The sequence below is a fragment of the Pelodiscus sinensis genome, chromosome 26 (genome assembly GCF_052426305.1).
Source record: "Pelodiscus sinensis isolate ZL-2025 chromosome 26, ASM5242630v1, whole genome shotgun sequence".
NCBI lineage: Eukaryota > Metazoa > Chordata > Testudines > Trionychidae > Pelodiscus > Pelodiscus sinensis.
This window is the reverse complement of record NC_143077.1, coordinates 21572067-21588605: the sequence shown is the minus strand read 5'-3', so window position 1 is coordinate 21588605 and position 16539 is coordinate 21572067. Positions and strand designations below refer to the sequence as shown.

The window sequence follows — 16539 nt, the reverse complement described above, 5'->3', positions numbered from 1 at the left end:
TCACTGACAGCTGAAGTTTTGATAGTAATCCTCTGAAAGTTTCCAGGACGCTTGAGCAACTGAAACAATACATGTGTGAACGCTCCATAAAACACAGGCAACCCTACCACAAATATTCATTTATTTCATATATACACTTTAGAGAGCTCTACTAAACACTTTTACTTACATTTGCAAGTGTCTTCACTATTTTTGGTACATGGTCTCTAATGATGCCAATTAGTATCCCTCAAGTTAGTCATATTGTACAAGAAAAAGATCTGTTTGGCTGGACGCTTAAGTCATCTGACAGTTAGGCATCTTATCCTATTTTAGAAACTTGTTCAAGGAATTTTAATGTCTGCCATCATCCCTACTTCTTTCACCATTTGTGGTTATTTTGTGCAGAAGCAGAATGCAAATTGAGGAAAGCTGATTTGATCGTGGAGTGTGCGCTTATCCGCAAGAGACTATGCTTTCACTTGTATCGTTTACTTCAAGTAACTGTACTTTCCTGAATATCTTAGTCAAGCCATAACAAAAAGAACGAGTGGAATAACCTGCAAATACTAACCTCTGTTCCAATACCAGGCTGAATGCCTGAATAGACAGTATCTGGAGGAGGGCCCCCATATTTCCTCTGTCCAGTGGTGACATCCAGAGTGTAACCGGTCCTCTCTAGCAAAGCCTGAAAATTATTGTAAAAATCTGTCACCTTAGATAGTTTCAATGATATTTATATCAAAGTTAATTGGGATTAATATTTCCTAATTTGCTCTTTGTTGAGGCTATGCAGACCACTGTCAGTGGGCACAGAAGTGTTACATTATACAGAAAATTTTACAGCAAAGATTATTTAGTTTGCTTTTCAGAAACGGAAGATAAAACACACTTTGGGTTTAGGCACATACATCAACACATGTCTCCTAGAGGCAACGTAACTCCACTATTCTCTGCCTTCTATATGATCACTAAACAGCACAGAATGTACACCTTCCAAAAGTTGCATGATTTTTTTTGCCTCATTTGCTTTAACTAGCAGTCTATCAAATTTGTGGCTGTGAAAAATACATCTTCTGTTTACTTTAACCCTTCAAAAGTCATGACTGCATGACTCTTTTCCATTAAATTCTATGGCAATATAGACGTAACTTGAAACTTAAGAAAAAACAACATAATACATCTTAAGCAACCGTTATGAGTAGGGTTCTACACAATTTAAATAAGAGGGGTTCATGGCTCAGAAGTAAAGGTAGTACTAAATATACAACTGCATGAACACATCCAGAAATTTATTCTTTATGCCATAATTAACCTGTGATTTGTCCACAATTTAAGTAGACCCCATTCACAATGGTTGCTTAAAATGTGTGCCATGTTTATTTCCAAGTTTCCAGAAATATCTCTATTATACCACACAGTTTGATGTAAAAATGGCATGCAGGCCAGTGTTCCCTCTATTTTTTCCCCTTTCCCTGAGCAGAATGAATGGTGATATTTCCACATTGGCGCACATAAAATTCATGTGGCAGAGGTGGGGCCAAGGGGTTTTCATTGTGGGAGGTTCAGACTTAGGGCAGAGGGTTAGGAATGTGAAAGCTCTGTTGGGGGGCAGGGTTGTGCATGCTCTGGAGTGGGGCTGGGGCAGAGGGTCAGGTTCAGGGGTATGAGAAATGACTCATAACAGGGAGGCTCCAGGGCCAACTGCAGGGGAGGGGGGTGGGAAATGTATTCCAGGAAATGATGGTGGCAGAAGAGGGTGAGTCTGGGAACAAGACACTCCATCCACTGCAGATGAGCTCTAGGAACGAGTCACAGCAGGTGGGGGTCTGGAGCTGGGTTGCTGCATCTGTGTCAAGGAGTGGCTGGCCATGGTTACCTTCATGCTGGGGAAGAGAGGCCTGTTTCAGACCATCCCTCTCCTGGCTACCAGCCTGGATACTAGGTTAGAGGTGAGATGGTCCTCCTCCCATCCTTATTCGGATGCTTTGAGCACCTACACAGTACTCGCTAGGCAGCATCTTGCTGGGTACTTCGATAACGGTACGTTCTTGAGATGGGCCTCAGTCTAGCCCCTCAAAGTTACATACTTACAGCAAGCAAAATTTAATTTGAAAGACCAGTTAGTTTAGTGGTGAAAGCATGCCTCTCCTGTATTTGTCTTATGTTCATTTCCTGACAGTGTCAGTGTGGAAAGCTTCCAAACAGCACTGTATGCTACTTCAGTGTACTGAAGAGGATTTGTGAGCACTTTCAAATTTATGCTGTCTATTTCTAAAGGAAAATATGCCTGTTTATGTATTACAAAGTTAAGATTTATCTAAATATATTACCTTAATCTTTGCTTCATCTGGTCCCTTTGTTGACTCTTGCACTTTGTTTCCTTGTTTCTCTCTCTGCCTGTAGGTCTTCATAACTCCACATAAAAATGCACTTTTGTTCTGTAGACACAATTTATAAAGTAATTCAACTGGAGTGCATTATGAAGAGTTATCGTACACATCGCAAAAACCAATGTGCCATGTTAAGGATTCCTTTAGCATTTTGGTTATTACATTAAGAGCATCCCAGCTGATGTAATTTATTGGAACAAACTGATAGTTAACAGTAAGGCTCCAGCTAGCACAACAGACATTCAGTCAATAAAATGTTCATTCCAGCATTAGAGACTTTTGCTTTACCCTCACAGAAGACCAATACCAAAGATATAAGCCAGACTTCTAATTTTGTTTTGAAATATTAGAATATTGCAACTTTAGCAAGTATTTGCTTTATGAGAAGTAAGAAGTGAAAAAAACTCTAATTGCTCAGACTTCTGGAGCTCTCCCCTTACCTGTACATGCGACAGGTCACTTTCTTTAAACTGCTGTAATACAGAAAGGGCTCCTTCTTCATTAAATTCCCTAAGAGCATCAATTGCTCGCTCATCAAGATCGACATAAGCTACCAACCCTAAAAAGTTAAAGACAGAAAAGTTACAGATTCCTGTTTAATTATACAAAAACAAGATGGCTAACAACTACACTTTTTGTTTTTAAATAAAGCAACAGTTATACTGCATATTAGTAAATAGATTTTATGCATTATTTAAACTACATACTCCTACACAATTATATGAAAGGACATGGGCATATAAATGAGTTAAATTAAATGTATATACCTAGGCCTGAAAGAAACCAAAGAGCAATATTAAACCAACGGTGTAACAGTTTCAGAAGCTTTGGGAATCCAATCTGCTGCATAAAGGAACGCTACATACCAGGGTTTGAAATAATGAACTCTGGCCCACATTTCCAAGAGATCTATGAACCAAAAGCTTTATCATCTTCCCTTGAATTGAGCCATTCCAAAATAAACTGACAGAGAAGCACTGCCTATACTTTACTCATTTGCCTTTACCCTATCCATAATGCGCAGAGGGAACCACCTAAGGACCACCTGGAGTTCAGTCACCTCCCTCCTCACCTCAAAAATTATTAGAGATTGAACAATTTGTTCACTCTTCTCATCTATTTCAAGTAGTAGAGATTAGAGTGGATTTTATATTTGGGAAAAGTAAAAAAAAAAAAAAAAAAAACACTGACCCACTCACACTTTTTAGCAGCCAGAATCCAGAAAGACATTATTTCGAGCCCTGTTATGTACCACAGGTACACTGTTATTAGCTGTACAGGTACAGACCCAAAGACAGTGGACCAATTCTGAAGCGCATGATATTTTGAGATTTAGAAGTTTTTCCTCTCTTTGGAGTATCAGTGGTTTTATGAAAGCTCTGGAGTGCTGCCAGTTACAGACAATAAAGATTACACTTTCTAAGAAACCTGCTGAGATTTAACAAACTTCAATATAAATCCATAGACAGAACTCCTCACAAAACTTGGAACATTCTGGAATTTAAGTTACTGCACACTCCTTAATCCCCACTGGAGTTTTGAAACACTATAGCACAGAGCACACAGACTGCATTTCAGAAATGATCCTACATATTGGAAGGCACCTGTATTATTCATAAGTGAAAAATACTGAGCAGATTAGAAAATCCCAAAGTACATCCCCAAATTTGGCTGTGGCATCAAAAGCTACTAATAGAGCTGATAAAATCCTGCATGGTGTAGATCATTTTCAGTTGGTATTAAAGAAATTTGAACAAATGTGTTTTCAAAAGTTACTCATGCAATGAAGTCATACTAGGTAGGTAATTTCTGGGTTAAAATACTCTTACTTGAGAACTCCTCATGACACAACTGCAACACCTTCAGACTAGAGTCCCACAAGTCCCTTGCCCAACCACTTACATCTACCCTGAAGCCAGGATGCGGACATCAATCCTAACCCACTTAGAGAAATGCATCTCTAAGCAAATAAAAGCTGACAGAAACTACCTGGACTGACTTCCACAAGAGATCATCCACACGAGTCAGAATATCAAGATGGATGGATAAGCTATTATCTTTAACTACCTTCACTTGGTTTGTGAAATGTTTGAACTATTTAAAAGGAGACACTGGCATCTTGTCACTGAGGCATTCGAAGTAAGTGCATAAAGCAATTTCATTAATTCCCTAAGTCTATTTGAAGAACACATTCTAAACAGGAAAAGGAAGTTTCCGTTTATAAAGACCAAAATAACAGGGGGGGAAGGGGGTTTACAAAAAAAAACACCCTATCTAAAAATCCTCTTCCTGAAAAGGGACTCCTCTCACTATGATATCTAGAGACCACTTGCTTCTAGCAAGATATTATTCAATTTCCTCAATAGCTTCCACCTGAACTTGTTAAAATAAAGTTAGATCAAACACTTCAGTGTAATGACTGACATGGAGTCAACTATTCAGCTGGAACTAGACAGAACATAAAAGCCATAGGCAGAGTTCAAATGTAGTCCCAGACAAGGCAAGCTAGTTGCTTTTCCCACTAAGCCATCTACTTGGCCCTTAAGTGTTCTAAGAGTCACTGTGAGGAGTTGACAGTAGAAAAGTAAAAGCAAAGTGATGACTGATTTGGATTAAGAAAAGTGTGCAGTTTAGTATGCTGGAACATACATCTTTACTTTGTGAAAGTCTAAGACAAACTGATGCACCGTCTCCTGAAACAACTAGGATGTCATTCGACACTAAGGATGATTCAATAATTAAAGAGTCTGTATCAAACCCAAATTGCCTTCAGGGAAGTGAAAGTAGCAATACATTCAGAGCTACACAAATCAAACAGTGAGAATTTTAAAACCTTAATCTATAAAATTTGAAAATGCTATGTCCTCACTTTCAAAACCAATCAGAAACAAGAAATGCATATTATACCTGTCTGAAATATTTCATCAAGTCTCTCTGCCACCTTCTGTGGGAGGCCTGCCTCTATCAGTGTCTTGTAGTGTTCTGTGTGAGTTACACTGGAAGTATCCATTGGTTCTTCCTCTTCTTTTAACTGTACCGCATTACCATTCACCTGATTAGCCATTTTATTATGCTGCTGGAAAAAATTCAGGAGCTATATTACATTAAGCCAGAAATAACTAGTTTGCAGGACAATGCATGATTTATCTAGACTAATTGGTATACATGCTGCAAGTGACCTGTATCAAAATTTTATTTAATCCTTGTGGGATGCAGCTGATCTAAGTTTCAATAAGTACAGTCCTGTAGTATTATGTAACATGTACATGGAAGAATTTACATTTTAAGTACTTCATGTACATCAGAGCTAAACTTTACTTTGATTGTCAGTAAGGAATCTGGTTACCATAGCAGCTGGAGTGTACTGGTGTATTACATAATTCCCTTCAATTGGTGAACAATAAGCCACATCAGAACTAGTGCTATCTTCATCTCCCATTCCTTTAATCTTAAAATTGTTAGTTTTTATGCAGGGTATCTTAACATATCAATGTCAATACATGTTTGCCAACTTCCACATAGTTTCCTAGAGTGCTGTCATGACTTCTTTCAAACACAACTTAATGTTATATGAGAGGGCACACTTTTGCTCAGCATGCTTCAGAACTCAAAACAGGAAAACTGCCATACTAAGACATTACAATTTCAATCCATAGTAGTTCAAATCTGAGTGAGAAACACTTCAGGTAGAATGTTTTAGATTCTGTAAATTGTATCATAACACGATATTCTGAACTTCACTAGTTTCAAATGAAGCCACAACTGCAGCATCTTGAATTTATTGTATAAGTAAAAGACTTGATGCAACAATCAACACAGAGGTTGCAAGGATATGCATTCAAGAGGCACAGCTACTGTCTTAAACAACTCCAATGGGCTTTGCCTAATTCACTGTAAAATTTAACTCACTGTCTCTATTAGCCAGCTAACAGATGTTTTCACCTCAGTTTTCATGGCTGAGGTTACAACCAACTACCCAATGGCTAGATATATTAGGATGGTCAACTGTATAAGATCAGCAGATGCAAATGGTCCTGGGCCTTATAAGACATGGAAGAAGAGTTGATAATGCACGTATCGGCAATGGAATGGTAACTATACAGATATACACAACATGACAGAAATAATGCAATATATAGTCTGGAACACAGGATATGAAGATGGCTCAAGAATAATCCTTTTCTAATGTTGCAGCCTCAAGATATCTAATCTACAAGAGAACAAATCTCCTAAATAAGTACACCCAAGACAGACAGACATTCAGCATATCCAAAGCTTCTAAACTAAGTCCTATGCATGGTTCTGAAAATGCGCCAGGACACATTTGCTGTCTTGAGTCAAATCATTCTTGTTAGACAAATTCTGCAATGAATGGAGAGAATTATGGTGGAATGGGAAAGAACAAGACTAAACTGACACTTCCTTAGGCAAACTACATAAAGACAACTTCTGCAGAGGCATGTATACACTTTGAGACTGTATATTTTGCTTCTTGAACAAATCCCCTAATACATTCTAACAAATTAACGTAAGATATAGTGTATTGTTTCTATTTCAAGTAGTGATTCAAAATCCTGTTTAACCAGTTAAAGGTTATGTTTAACCAGTTAGCCACTTAAAGAGGGGTGGGTGAGGGCTGCTCTGGCCAGGCTGGAACACTCCTGCCCAACACGCACCAACCCAGGCCAGCTGCAGGCAGGGGCTGCTCCAGCCAGACTGGAATGCTCCTGCCCACAGGTTACCATAACCAGTAAGCATCACACAGTAAAAGTGATATGTACCAGGTAACCATTCACATCCCTAATTTAAAGTGAAAACTGTTCAAAACATGCACAATAGAATTATGCTTAATGCACCACTACACCACATATTAACAGAACTCATGTTATATTAAATCTCCAAACTTCATGGCAATGTTAAGTTTGGTGTAATTCACTGCACAGAGTGAATACATACAAAATTAAGGCTAGAAATGTGCTTGTATTAGGCACTTGAAATAGTTTCAAGTACTGTATCTGCCTTTGAGTCTCATCTCCTCTCACCTCAACCCCTTAACTGCTTTTGTAACCTGACAATTTTTCTTTACTTTAATGCCACTCTTACAGGGTTTTCCCACAAGAAAATTGGGCACACAAAGAAAAATGTGGAACTGATTATATAAAGCAAACAAGTGAAACAGATAAATGGCCTCAACTACAGTAATTGTGTTACTTGTAACGGTAAAAATATTCACAGGTCTGTAGTTTAAGTTGATGTTGTCCCTTTAAGAGGCTTTTTGTAAAACTGGATTAACACTTCAAATGTCATTTTCACATAGTACTCAAGTTTCTCCTGAAGGAAGATGTTAAGATTTTAGGCATGTTCTCAAGCTTGCCTAAAACTTGTGCTGAAAATTATTGGCTGTACACTTCCAGCTGTAAACAATGCATATGCAGTTCCACAGCTAATACTCCTCATAAGCTTTGCAGCACTGTTTCTGAATACTGAACCGTTAGGTTACAGTGTGACTATCAGCTTGGAATTTATATATTAATATACAATCCAGTAAATTTTTGCTACAGTATTAATCTAATGGAGAATGAAACTGCAGTATGAATTTTAAGTCGGTTTTACTTCACTTCATGTAAGTCAAGTGTATTCCTCGTGCTATGCAAATTTCTTTGTAAAAAACTTGAGAATTAATATGAGACCACAATGTAAGACTACTGTAATGCACAAGCCAGCAAAGTTAAGATTATTCATCCTTAACTATACATTTCCTGTTGTGTCTAACTGCAAACTCCTAAGTGTGGTTCTACTTTGAAAATATGAAGATAATATTATGGTGGGAATAATTTTTGTCTCTGATTTCCAGATAAACACAGAGATTTTATCATCTGCTAGCTCTGCAAACTCCGGCTAGAATCTGAATGTTAAATGGTGACTTTTCCTTCATGCTTTATCAATACACAAGCCAGAACACATCTTCTGTTACAAACTTATGAACTTAATGTCGTCAATAGGGCTGCATAGGTATAACTGGAATTCAAGAGTCATACAGATTCACAAAGAGAAAGATAAACCAGCTCTCTCTCAGCTGTGTCAGCTAGGCAAAGGTAGCAGAAGTAAACATCAGAAAAAAAATCTGTTACCAAAGAAAGTTCATTGAATATTCTGTTTTAAAAAAATCCGTTGATTAAAAAAAAAGATAGTATTTCTACTTCATTAGTCAGAATAGAAAAGAACTGAAGTGACGCAAGTGTAAAAGAAAAAAGTGAATGAGAGATGTTTGCGTTTGCACATGGATCAATCATGCCCATGATATGGCTCAACTGCTTACCAGCCAAACATGAAAGCACAAATGCACATATAAAACTGATTAGGTGCACGTGCAGAAGTTGTACAAGTAATCAAGTTTCTGGGGGATTCTTTAACCCAGATGGATGCAAAGATTATGGGTCCACTTTCAGAAGTACAATTTATTTTGGTATAAGTGAGATATATAGAAATGTGCAAAGATGGGTGGACTTCAGGACATGCATACATGTGCTTACTGAGCAAGAAGCAATATTTGGGAGTAACTGTAGACTGAGGATTTTTTTGTGTAGAATCTACACAAGCCCAGTCCATTACCTAATTGCACCATTTTGAAGTAGCAGTATGTTACATTAGACTCCATACTGGTATAGCCAACTATGAAAGTGAAAGCAGCACCATATTATTTTTGTTAAGTTACGTGTCTACCCATACCTCAAAGTCTTATTAAAGTAACACGGCTACATTTCTATCATTATTAAAGTAACTAATCCTCATTGAGACCTAGCCACATGCAAAGTTGGAACACACAGTTTTTTAGTTTCCTTAGGGGAAAAAAGGAGGTGGGAAATATGCTCAAGCAACTAAAGCAGTCAATCCTACACTTTTCCACAAATTAAAAAAAAAAAAGCGCTCTCCTTTAATGTAAGTCCAACTACAAAATGATAGAGCAGGTAGGAACAGGAACTTAGTCTTGGACTGCTACTCAGCTGGCTACAACAGTTGTGCTACCACAGAGAAGTAGTACTTACTCAACTTTAAAGTACAGTGGGCATAACTATAAGCTTTATGAATAATTTTCACTGAATCTGCACCAAAGCCATTTCTAAATTACCTACTTTAATACGGCCCTCTCCCCCACTTAACTCTCACCACCTATGAGATCTATGAGACAGCTAATGCCTAATTGGAGGTTTAAAGGCATTATATTTAACATTTTGAAGTTAAGCCATTTGATTTATCAAAGTATCAAAAAGGGAAAGGTTAAATTGAAAATTATGTCCTACTCCAGTAACTTTACTGAAACAGAACTGATTTATCTATACCTCCCCCAAAAGTTTTCTTCAGTATAAGACCATAGAAAGTTTTAACCCAAAAGATAACTAAAAGTTATGTATGAGGAAGGGAAGGCAAGGATTTATAAAGCAAACTGAACTGTTACTGGAATTGCTGAACAACCTCACTAACTCACTCTACTGATTGGCAACGGAGAAAAAAGTTTTGCAAATTCAGACAGACACACAACTATAATGCATCAGCTTTACTTGAAACCAATTAATTTTCAGCCTTAATCTGTGGACCCTTAGGAGAGCACACATTATGTCAAGGATTTCCAAACAGATCCATACCTTTCATTGAAATATAAGGGATCCACAAAATGAAAAAAGGTGAAAACCATTGCCTCAAGATACAAATGAATATTTATGACAATAGTATAAGCTCTTTTACAAACGGTTAATTAGCTTAAAAGTAGCAAACAAGCCACAGGACTAAAATTTGCTATGAAGTTACTGCCTTCCTTCAAATTAAGAGTTTTGCAGGTTACCAAGGTCCTATGGTCTAACTTCATCACAGTAAATATAATTGTTACAATGAGTATTTAACACATCAACCACCCTCCAAAGCAGTGATTAACTTCTCAACTTTACCCCATGATATGGGAAAGTACAGGGACACCTACCCCACATCGAGGGAAATGGATTATGATCCCAAATTGAGAGGCTATGCTCAAGAGTATCTATGTAGACATGTAATGCCCTTATCATGGTACAAATGCCTAAAACTATAAACTTCACTGAAGAATTAACTCACATTATATTATCTACATTTGAGACAACTCCCTCTGAAGCTAGCCTAGCAACACTCCAGTTGCACAAAATGAGTGAGGGCTTGTTTATATTTAAACACACTATAAAAGTGCTGCTGGAGAGATGCTAACTGCTGATTAGAAAGTTTATGTGAGTGACCTAGTACTGGGGGTTAAGTCAGTTGAATGGTATGCTCACAGTACAGATTTTTTCACACCTCTGAACTAAGAATGCCATAGTGTAGTCTAGGGGTCAGCAACCCATGGCACACCAGCCAATTTCCACTGGCATGCACAGCAGGAATTCAGCCACCCTCTTTTTCCACCCCCTCCTCCACAGCAAGCCTCAGACATGCAGCAGGCAGCAACATCAGCTCCAGCTTCCTGTTGGGGAGGGGCACAGGAGAGGCGCATGCACATGCGTGTCCCTGGAGCTGCCTCATGCTTCAGGAGAGGGCAAGGCTGGCCCTGCTCCACAGATCTGGGCTGTGCGGCTGGCACACATGGCGTGCAGGGGCCTGGGCTGCACCACACTGCTCCCTGTGGGGCTGTGTGTGGGAGCCCCTTCCCCAGCACCTCATTGTGCCCAGCTGGGCTGGAGCCAGCCTAAGCAACACTGGGCTCTACCTGCCCCAGCCCCAGAGGAGCAGCCTGCAGGTGAGGGGTGAGCCCCGGCAGAAAGTTGGGCAGGGAAGTGACTGTGTTCCGCCCCTCCACCCCAGCAATGCTCCCAGGGGGCTGTTAGTCCCAGCACTGCTGCCCTGGTACTAAGTGCACTGGGGCACAAGGATGTGGGGGCAGGAAGGGAGGGGGCAATGGTTGCACTGAGGTGCATGGGGCAATGCAGGGGACAGGCTAGAGGTGGATCATGGGGCTGAGGGGAGCAAGGCTGGAGCAGAAGGAAGATGTGTGTGGGGGGGGGAATACAATTTTACTTTGCAGAAGCTGCACTTTCCTTTATTCTCCACTTCTTTGCCTCCCTCTCCAACTACCTATTTGGCCGCATTCTCACCCTTTCACCTTTTCTGTGTTACTCCCCCAGCCCTCTCCCGCCCCTGAACTCCCTCTCATACCCCTACCCCACACTCTCTCCTTCCACCAAACGCTCTTCCAGACCCTACCTTCCTCACCCCATCCTTCACCCCACTTCCCCCCCAAGATACTGCATCCCTATCACACTCACTGGCAGCCCTGTCCCACACACTGGGACAGGGCTTCATTTTTTTCCCCACCCCAGAGCCGAAGGGGGTCCACAAAATCCACTAACTGCAGAACTCCAGAAAAGTAAATCTGGCCTATGGGAAGCCCTGAACCTCAGTACCTGACCCTTCCCCTCAGGAGGCTGGTGTGCCAGGTGAGGTGTCTCAGTTGGGGTCAACATCAGTGAAGGTTGGGGGGTTTGGGAGGAGTTTTTTTTTGCTTCTCACTTGTGTGATCCCCAACTGATTTTTCTGTGGGTCAGTGACTTCCAACCCAAAAGGTTCCTCACCCCTGCTATAAAGAAAGAAAACACTGAAACCTGTGTGTTGGACATAAACTTCATTTTAAATAAAGTAAAACATTGATAAACTAACACAAGCAAGTTAAAAAGCTTAATCTGTTTAATAATTTAAATGAAACCATTCTCCCCAGCTGCAGCACTAGCAAAATGGCTTGGGTACAATTATGTAATTAACAGTGAATTTCCATTAGCAACTGGTACTCCAGGGAAAGATTTGCATTGACTCAGGTGGTCCACGGGGAGCCAAGTGGAAAGCCCCTTCCCCCAGAGAGAGGAGCACAGCCCAGGTCAGGAGAGTTAAATTTTGGCCCACCACTTCAGAAGGGTTGCTGACCCTGGTGTAGTCAATCAACTAGCAAAAGCTTATAGGTCAATGCTATAGACTATATACATTTCTCTCTCTCACACACACACACACCCACCCCACACAGCCCAGACCAGTTCCTGCTCACACCAGGTCCAGCTCAGTCCCCACTGTATCAGAGACAGCAACGCAGAGCAACAGGTAGCCAGTCCACAAGGAGAGCTGAATCAGAGGCAGTGGTATGGACTGGCAAGCAGCTCCTCCCAAGTGGGGCCAGAGCATACTGGCTGTGGGCCCCAGCCCCGGTGACTACAGGGCTGCCAGCCCTAGGGACTACAGAATAGTTGAGTAACTTATGAAAATTCACAAGGTTATTCAACTATTCAATTAACCAATATTTAACATCCCTACTCTGAACTTCATTTTACTAGCCTCTCACTCCACCTCCAAATGGGTCAGCCAGCTCAAGTAGGGTGACACTCAAATTAGGGGGTTGGATGTGGAGGAAATTCAAGTTAGTGACAATACTTGAGTTACCACTCATGAACTCTGCCGTGAAGACATGTGCTAACATGTATGAATTTTATCTTCCAGAAGGTCACTTCAGTTCTCTATCTGTAATAGTAATTTATCTACCACTCAGTATTAATGACAGAATAAATCCATTAACATGTCTGGTGTACCCAAATATTACTGAGATTCACATCATAACTAGGGATGTGAATAGCTAAAGGGTTAAATGGTTACCCAGTAAGCATCACCCTTAACCAGTAATGCTTACCCGGTAACAGTCAACAGGTACCAACCAGGAGCAGCTTAGCCTCTATCAGAGGGCTGCTCAACTCCTGTGGAGTTCCCCACTGGGTCAGCCCCCCTGCCTACCTTCTCTTTAATGGATTAAATATTGTGTTAGTAGGATGTTTAACCATTTAACCAAATGGGATTTTACATCCCTAAATAATTAACAGCAGACAGACGATTGAGTAGGGATATAAAATACCCAAAAAGAACAGCCACTTTTAGAATAAAGAATGCTATTAAGTAGAATTTTGCTAGTCAGCAAACCTTATAAATTTACACAGAAATCAAGTCAATTCACAGAAAGGTTTAAAAAACCCACTAATTACTGACACTTTCTTACTCCTACAGAATACACCATGTATGACACTAATAATTGTTCTGCAGTATGTCAAACAGAAAAATGTGTGGCCATCAATGATACCCACAGCACAAAAGTATCAAAGCTGTTAAAAATGTTTTTGCCCAGTAATGGGAGAAAAGACAAAAAGAAGATACAAAGAAAAGTCTAAACAACTTCCTCTAAATAAGCCTATGCTGAACCATAGGTCAAGTAAGGCTACATTCACAGGGTAATGCATAACATGGCCACTAAAACACAGTAATTAAATCCACTTTAGAAATGTGTATAAGTATTTAATAAAAAATTAAATCCAATTTAGATCCTGTATGTCTAATAAAAACGTTAGTGGATAGAAGTTTGCTAAAGTTCAGCACAGAAAATGCAATTTCATATTAGCGAGATTCTTTCATCTTTCTAGCCCAAAGCAAGGCGTACCACCTAGAACCAAACACAAAACGCGACCTAACCGCTATTAAACTCGGGCAGTGTAAGTTTTAGCTTCCTAAAGCCGAAGCTAGCGAAGTACATCCTGGGCGGCTTTACAGCACGGGGGTCGCCTGCTTACAGCAATGCAGGCGGGTCAGCACGAAGGCTGGAGCCTCGGTACTCCCAGCCCAGCCGCGCACGCGGTGTTGTGCCCAGCAGCCGCGGGCTGTGGCTCCAGGCAGCTTTGAGCGGCTACGCGCGGCCCGCGCGAGGAAGGGCGGGGGGGGGGGGGCAGACACAATGCCAGGCGGGCGCCAGCCACATGCAGGAGCCGGCCCACGTGCGGAGCGGAGCGGGCCGCGGGCAGCGCACGGCCCCAAGCGGCGCCCCGTGGCCTCGGGCCCGGCTGGCGCTCTACGAGGCGGCCCACGCGCTGCCGCCCAACCCCGAGCGCCATCCCCAGCCCAAACCAGGCCCCGCGGCGCCTCCGGAGCGCGGCCTAGTCCCGGCCGCCAGGGCCCAGCGCCCCGCCTCGGCCGAGCGGGGCTGGCTACGCACCCGCGGCGGGCCAGCTCTCGGCCAGCCCCCCACCCCCCGGCGGCGGCCCCGCGGCACTCACCGGAGCGCGGCCTACGCGGCGCGGCTGGGGCCTAAGCAGCGACTGCAAATGGCGCGCGCGCGCCTCCTTTCGCCTCATGGACGGCGGCGCGACCCCGGCAAAACGCGGGGTTTCCCAGAACTGCTTCCAGGGCTCCCTGCATTAGCCAATCAGCGTATTGGGAGCCAGACGAGCAGCAAGGCGGAACCTATTAGCGATCGGAGGCGAGACACGATTATTCTAGGGGACCAATTAGAGAAGACAGAGGCTGACGCGCCCGCAGAGGTAGGGCCCGAGATCGGAAATTTAAAGAGGCAGCTGCGCCTCGCTGAACAAAGGGAGGGGCCGCCTCCATCGCTGGGCGGGGCCAGGGCTGTGAAGAGCCGCTCGCGCTCGGGTCCTGCGGTTCTCACAGGTACTGAGCCAGGGCACCACCCCGGGCTGGAGGGCAGGGCAAGGTGCGGGGGGCATGGAGGGGTGGGGGCAGGGCAAGGTGTGGGGGGCATGGAGGGGTTTGGGGTGGGGGGCAGGGCAAGGTGTGGGGGGCATGGAGGGGTTTGGGGGGGGGGGCAGGGCAAGGTGCGGGGGGGTCGGGGTGGGGGCAGGGGGTGTGGGGGGCAGGGCAGGGCAAGGTGCGGGGAGCATGGAGGGGTTTGGGGTGGGGGGCAGGGAGGGGGGGGTTTGGGGTGGGGGGCAGGGCAAGGTGCGGGGGGGTTTGGGGTGGGGGGGGCAGGGCAAGGGGTGGGGTGGGGGCAGGGCAGGGGGAGGGGTGGGGTGGGGGCAGGGCAAGGTGCGGGGAGCATGGAGAGGTTTGGGGTGGGGGCAGGGCAAGGTGCGGGGGGGGAGGGGTTTGGGGTGGGGGGGGGCAGGGCAAGGTGCGGGGGGCATGGAGGGGTTTGGGGTGGGGGGGGGCAGGGCACGGTGTGGGGGGCATGGATGGGTTTGGGGCAGGGCAAGGTGCGGGGGAGTTCGGGGTGGGGGCAGGGCACGGTGTGGGGGGCATGGAGGGGTTTGGGGCAGGGCAAGGTGCGGGGAGCATGGAGAGGTTTGGGGTGGGGGGCAGGGCAAGGTGCGGGGGGCATGGAGGGGTGGGGGCAGGGCAAGGTGTAGGGGGCATGGAGGGGTTTGGGGTGGGGGGGCAGGGCACGGTGTGGGGGGCATGGAGGGGTTTGGGGTGGGGGGCAGGGCAAGGTGTGGGGGGCATGGAGGGGTTTGGGGTGGGGGCAGGGCACGGTGTGGGGGGCATGGAGGGGTTTGGGGTGGGGGGGCAGGGCAAGGTGCGGAGGGGTTCGGGGTGGGGGGCAGGGCATGGTGTGGGGGGCATGGAGGGGTGGGGGCAGGGCAAGGTGTGGGGGGCATGGAGGGGTTTGGGGTGGGGGGCAGGGCACGGTGTGGGGGGCATGGAGGGGTTTGGGGCAGGGCAAGGTGCGGGGAGCATGGAGAGGTTTGGGGTGGGGGGCAGGGCAAGGTGTGGGGGGCATGGAGGGGTTTGGGGTGGGGGGGCAGGGCACGGTGTGGGGGGCATGGATGGGTTTGGGGCAGGGCAAGGTGTGGGGAGCATGGAGAGGTTTGGGGTGGGGGGCAGGGCAAGGTGCGGGGGGTTCGGGGTGGGGGCAGGGCACGGTGTGGGGGGCATGGAGGGGTTTGGGGTGGGGGGCAGGGCAAGGTGTGGGGGGGTTTGGGGTGGGGGCAGGGCAAGGTGTGGGGGGCATGGAGGGGTTGGGGCAGGGGGCAGGGTAAGGTGTGGGGAGCATGGAGGGGTTTGGAGTGGGGGCAGGGCAAGGTGTGGGGGGTTTGGAGTGGGGGCAGGGCAAGGTGTGGGGGCATGGAGGGGTTCAGGGTAGGCGGCAGGGCAAGGTGTGGGGGGCATGGAGGGGTTCGGGGTGGGGGGCAGGGCAAGGGGTGGGGGGCATGGAGGAGCTCAGGGTAGGGGGCAGGGCAAGGTGTGGGGGGCATGGAGGGGTTCTGGGTGGGGGCAGGGCAAGGTGTGGGGGTATGGAGGGGCTCAGGGCAGGTGGGAGCTAGGAGCTGAGAGTGCAGCCACTGTAGCCCACCTGTCAGATCCCCTCAGCTGGCCGAGCTGGCTGGCCACCTGA

At 45.0% G+C, this 16539-nt stretch overlaps 1 protein-coding gene across 3 annotated transcripts in view; it reads right to left on the bottom strand.

Annotated features, from left to right (window-relative positions):
- HNRNPR (heterogeneous nuclear ribonucleoprotein R) overlaps window positions 1-14615 on the bottom strand; it is a 31519-nt gene extending 16904 nt beyond the window's left edge. The window contains exons 1-5 of one of the 3 annotated variants that reach the window (XM_075908825.2): window positions 14465-14615; window positions 5280-5445; window positions 2813-2931; window positions 2313-2420; window positions 554-667 (exon numbers count right to left, since the gene is read on the bottom strand). In XM_075908825.2, the coding sequence (XP_075764940.1) occupies window positions 554-667; window positions 2313-2420; window positions 2813-2931; window positions 5280-5445; window positions 14465-14542 (585 nt within the window). In that variant the 5' untranslated portion in view covers window positions 14543-14615. Of the gene's footprint in view, window positions 1-553; window positions 668-2312; window positions 2421-2812; window positions 2932-5279; window positions 5449-14464 lie in introns of all 3 variants that reach the window. The other 2 variants (XM_075908824.2, XM_075908826.2) reach the window with 2 other exon arrangements.
- Between the last annotated feature and the right edge of the window lie 1924 nt (window positions 14616-16539).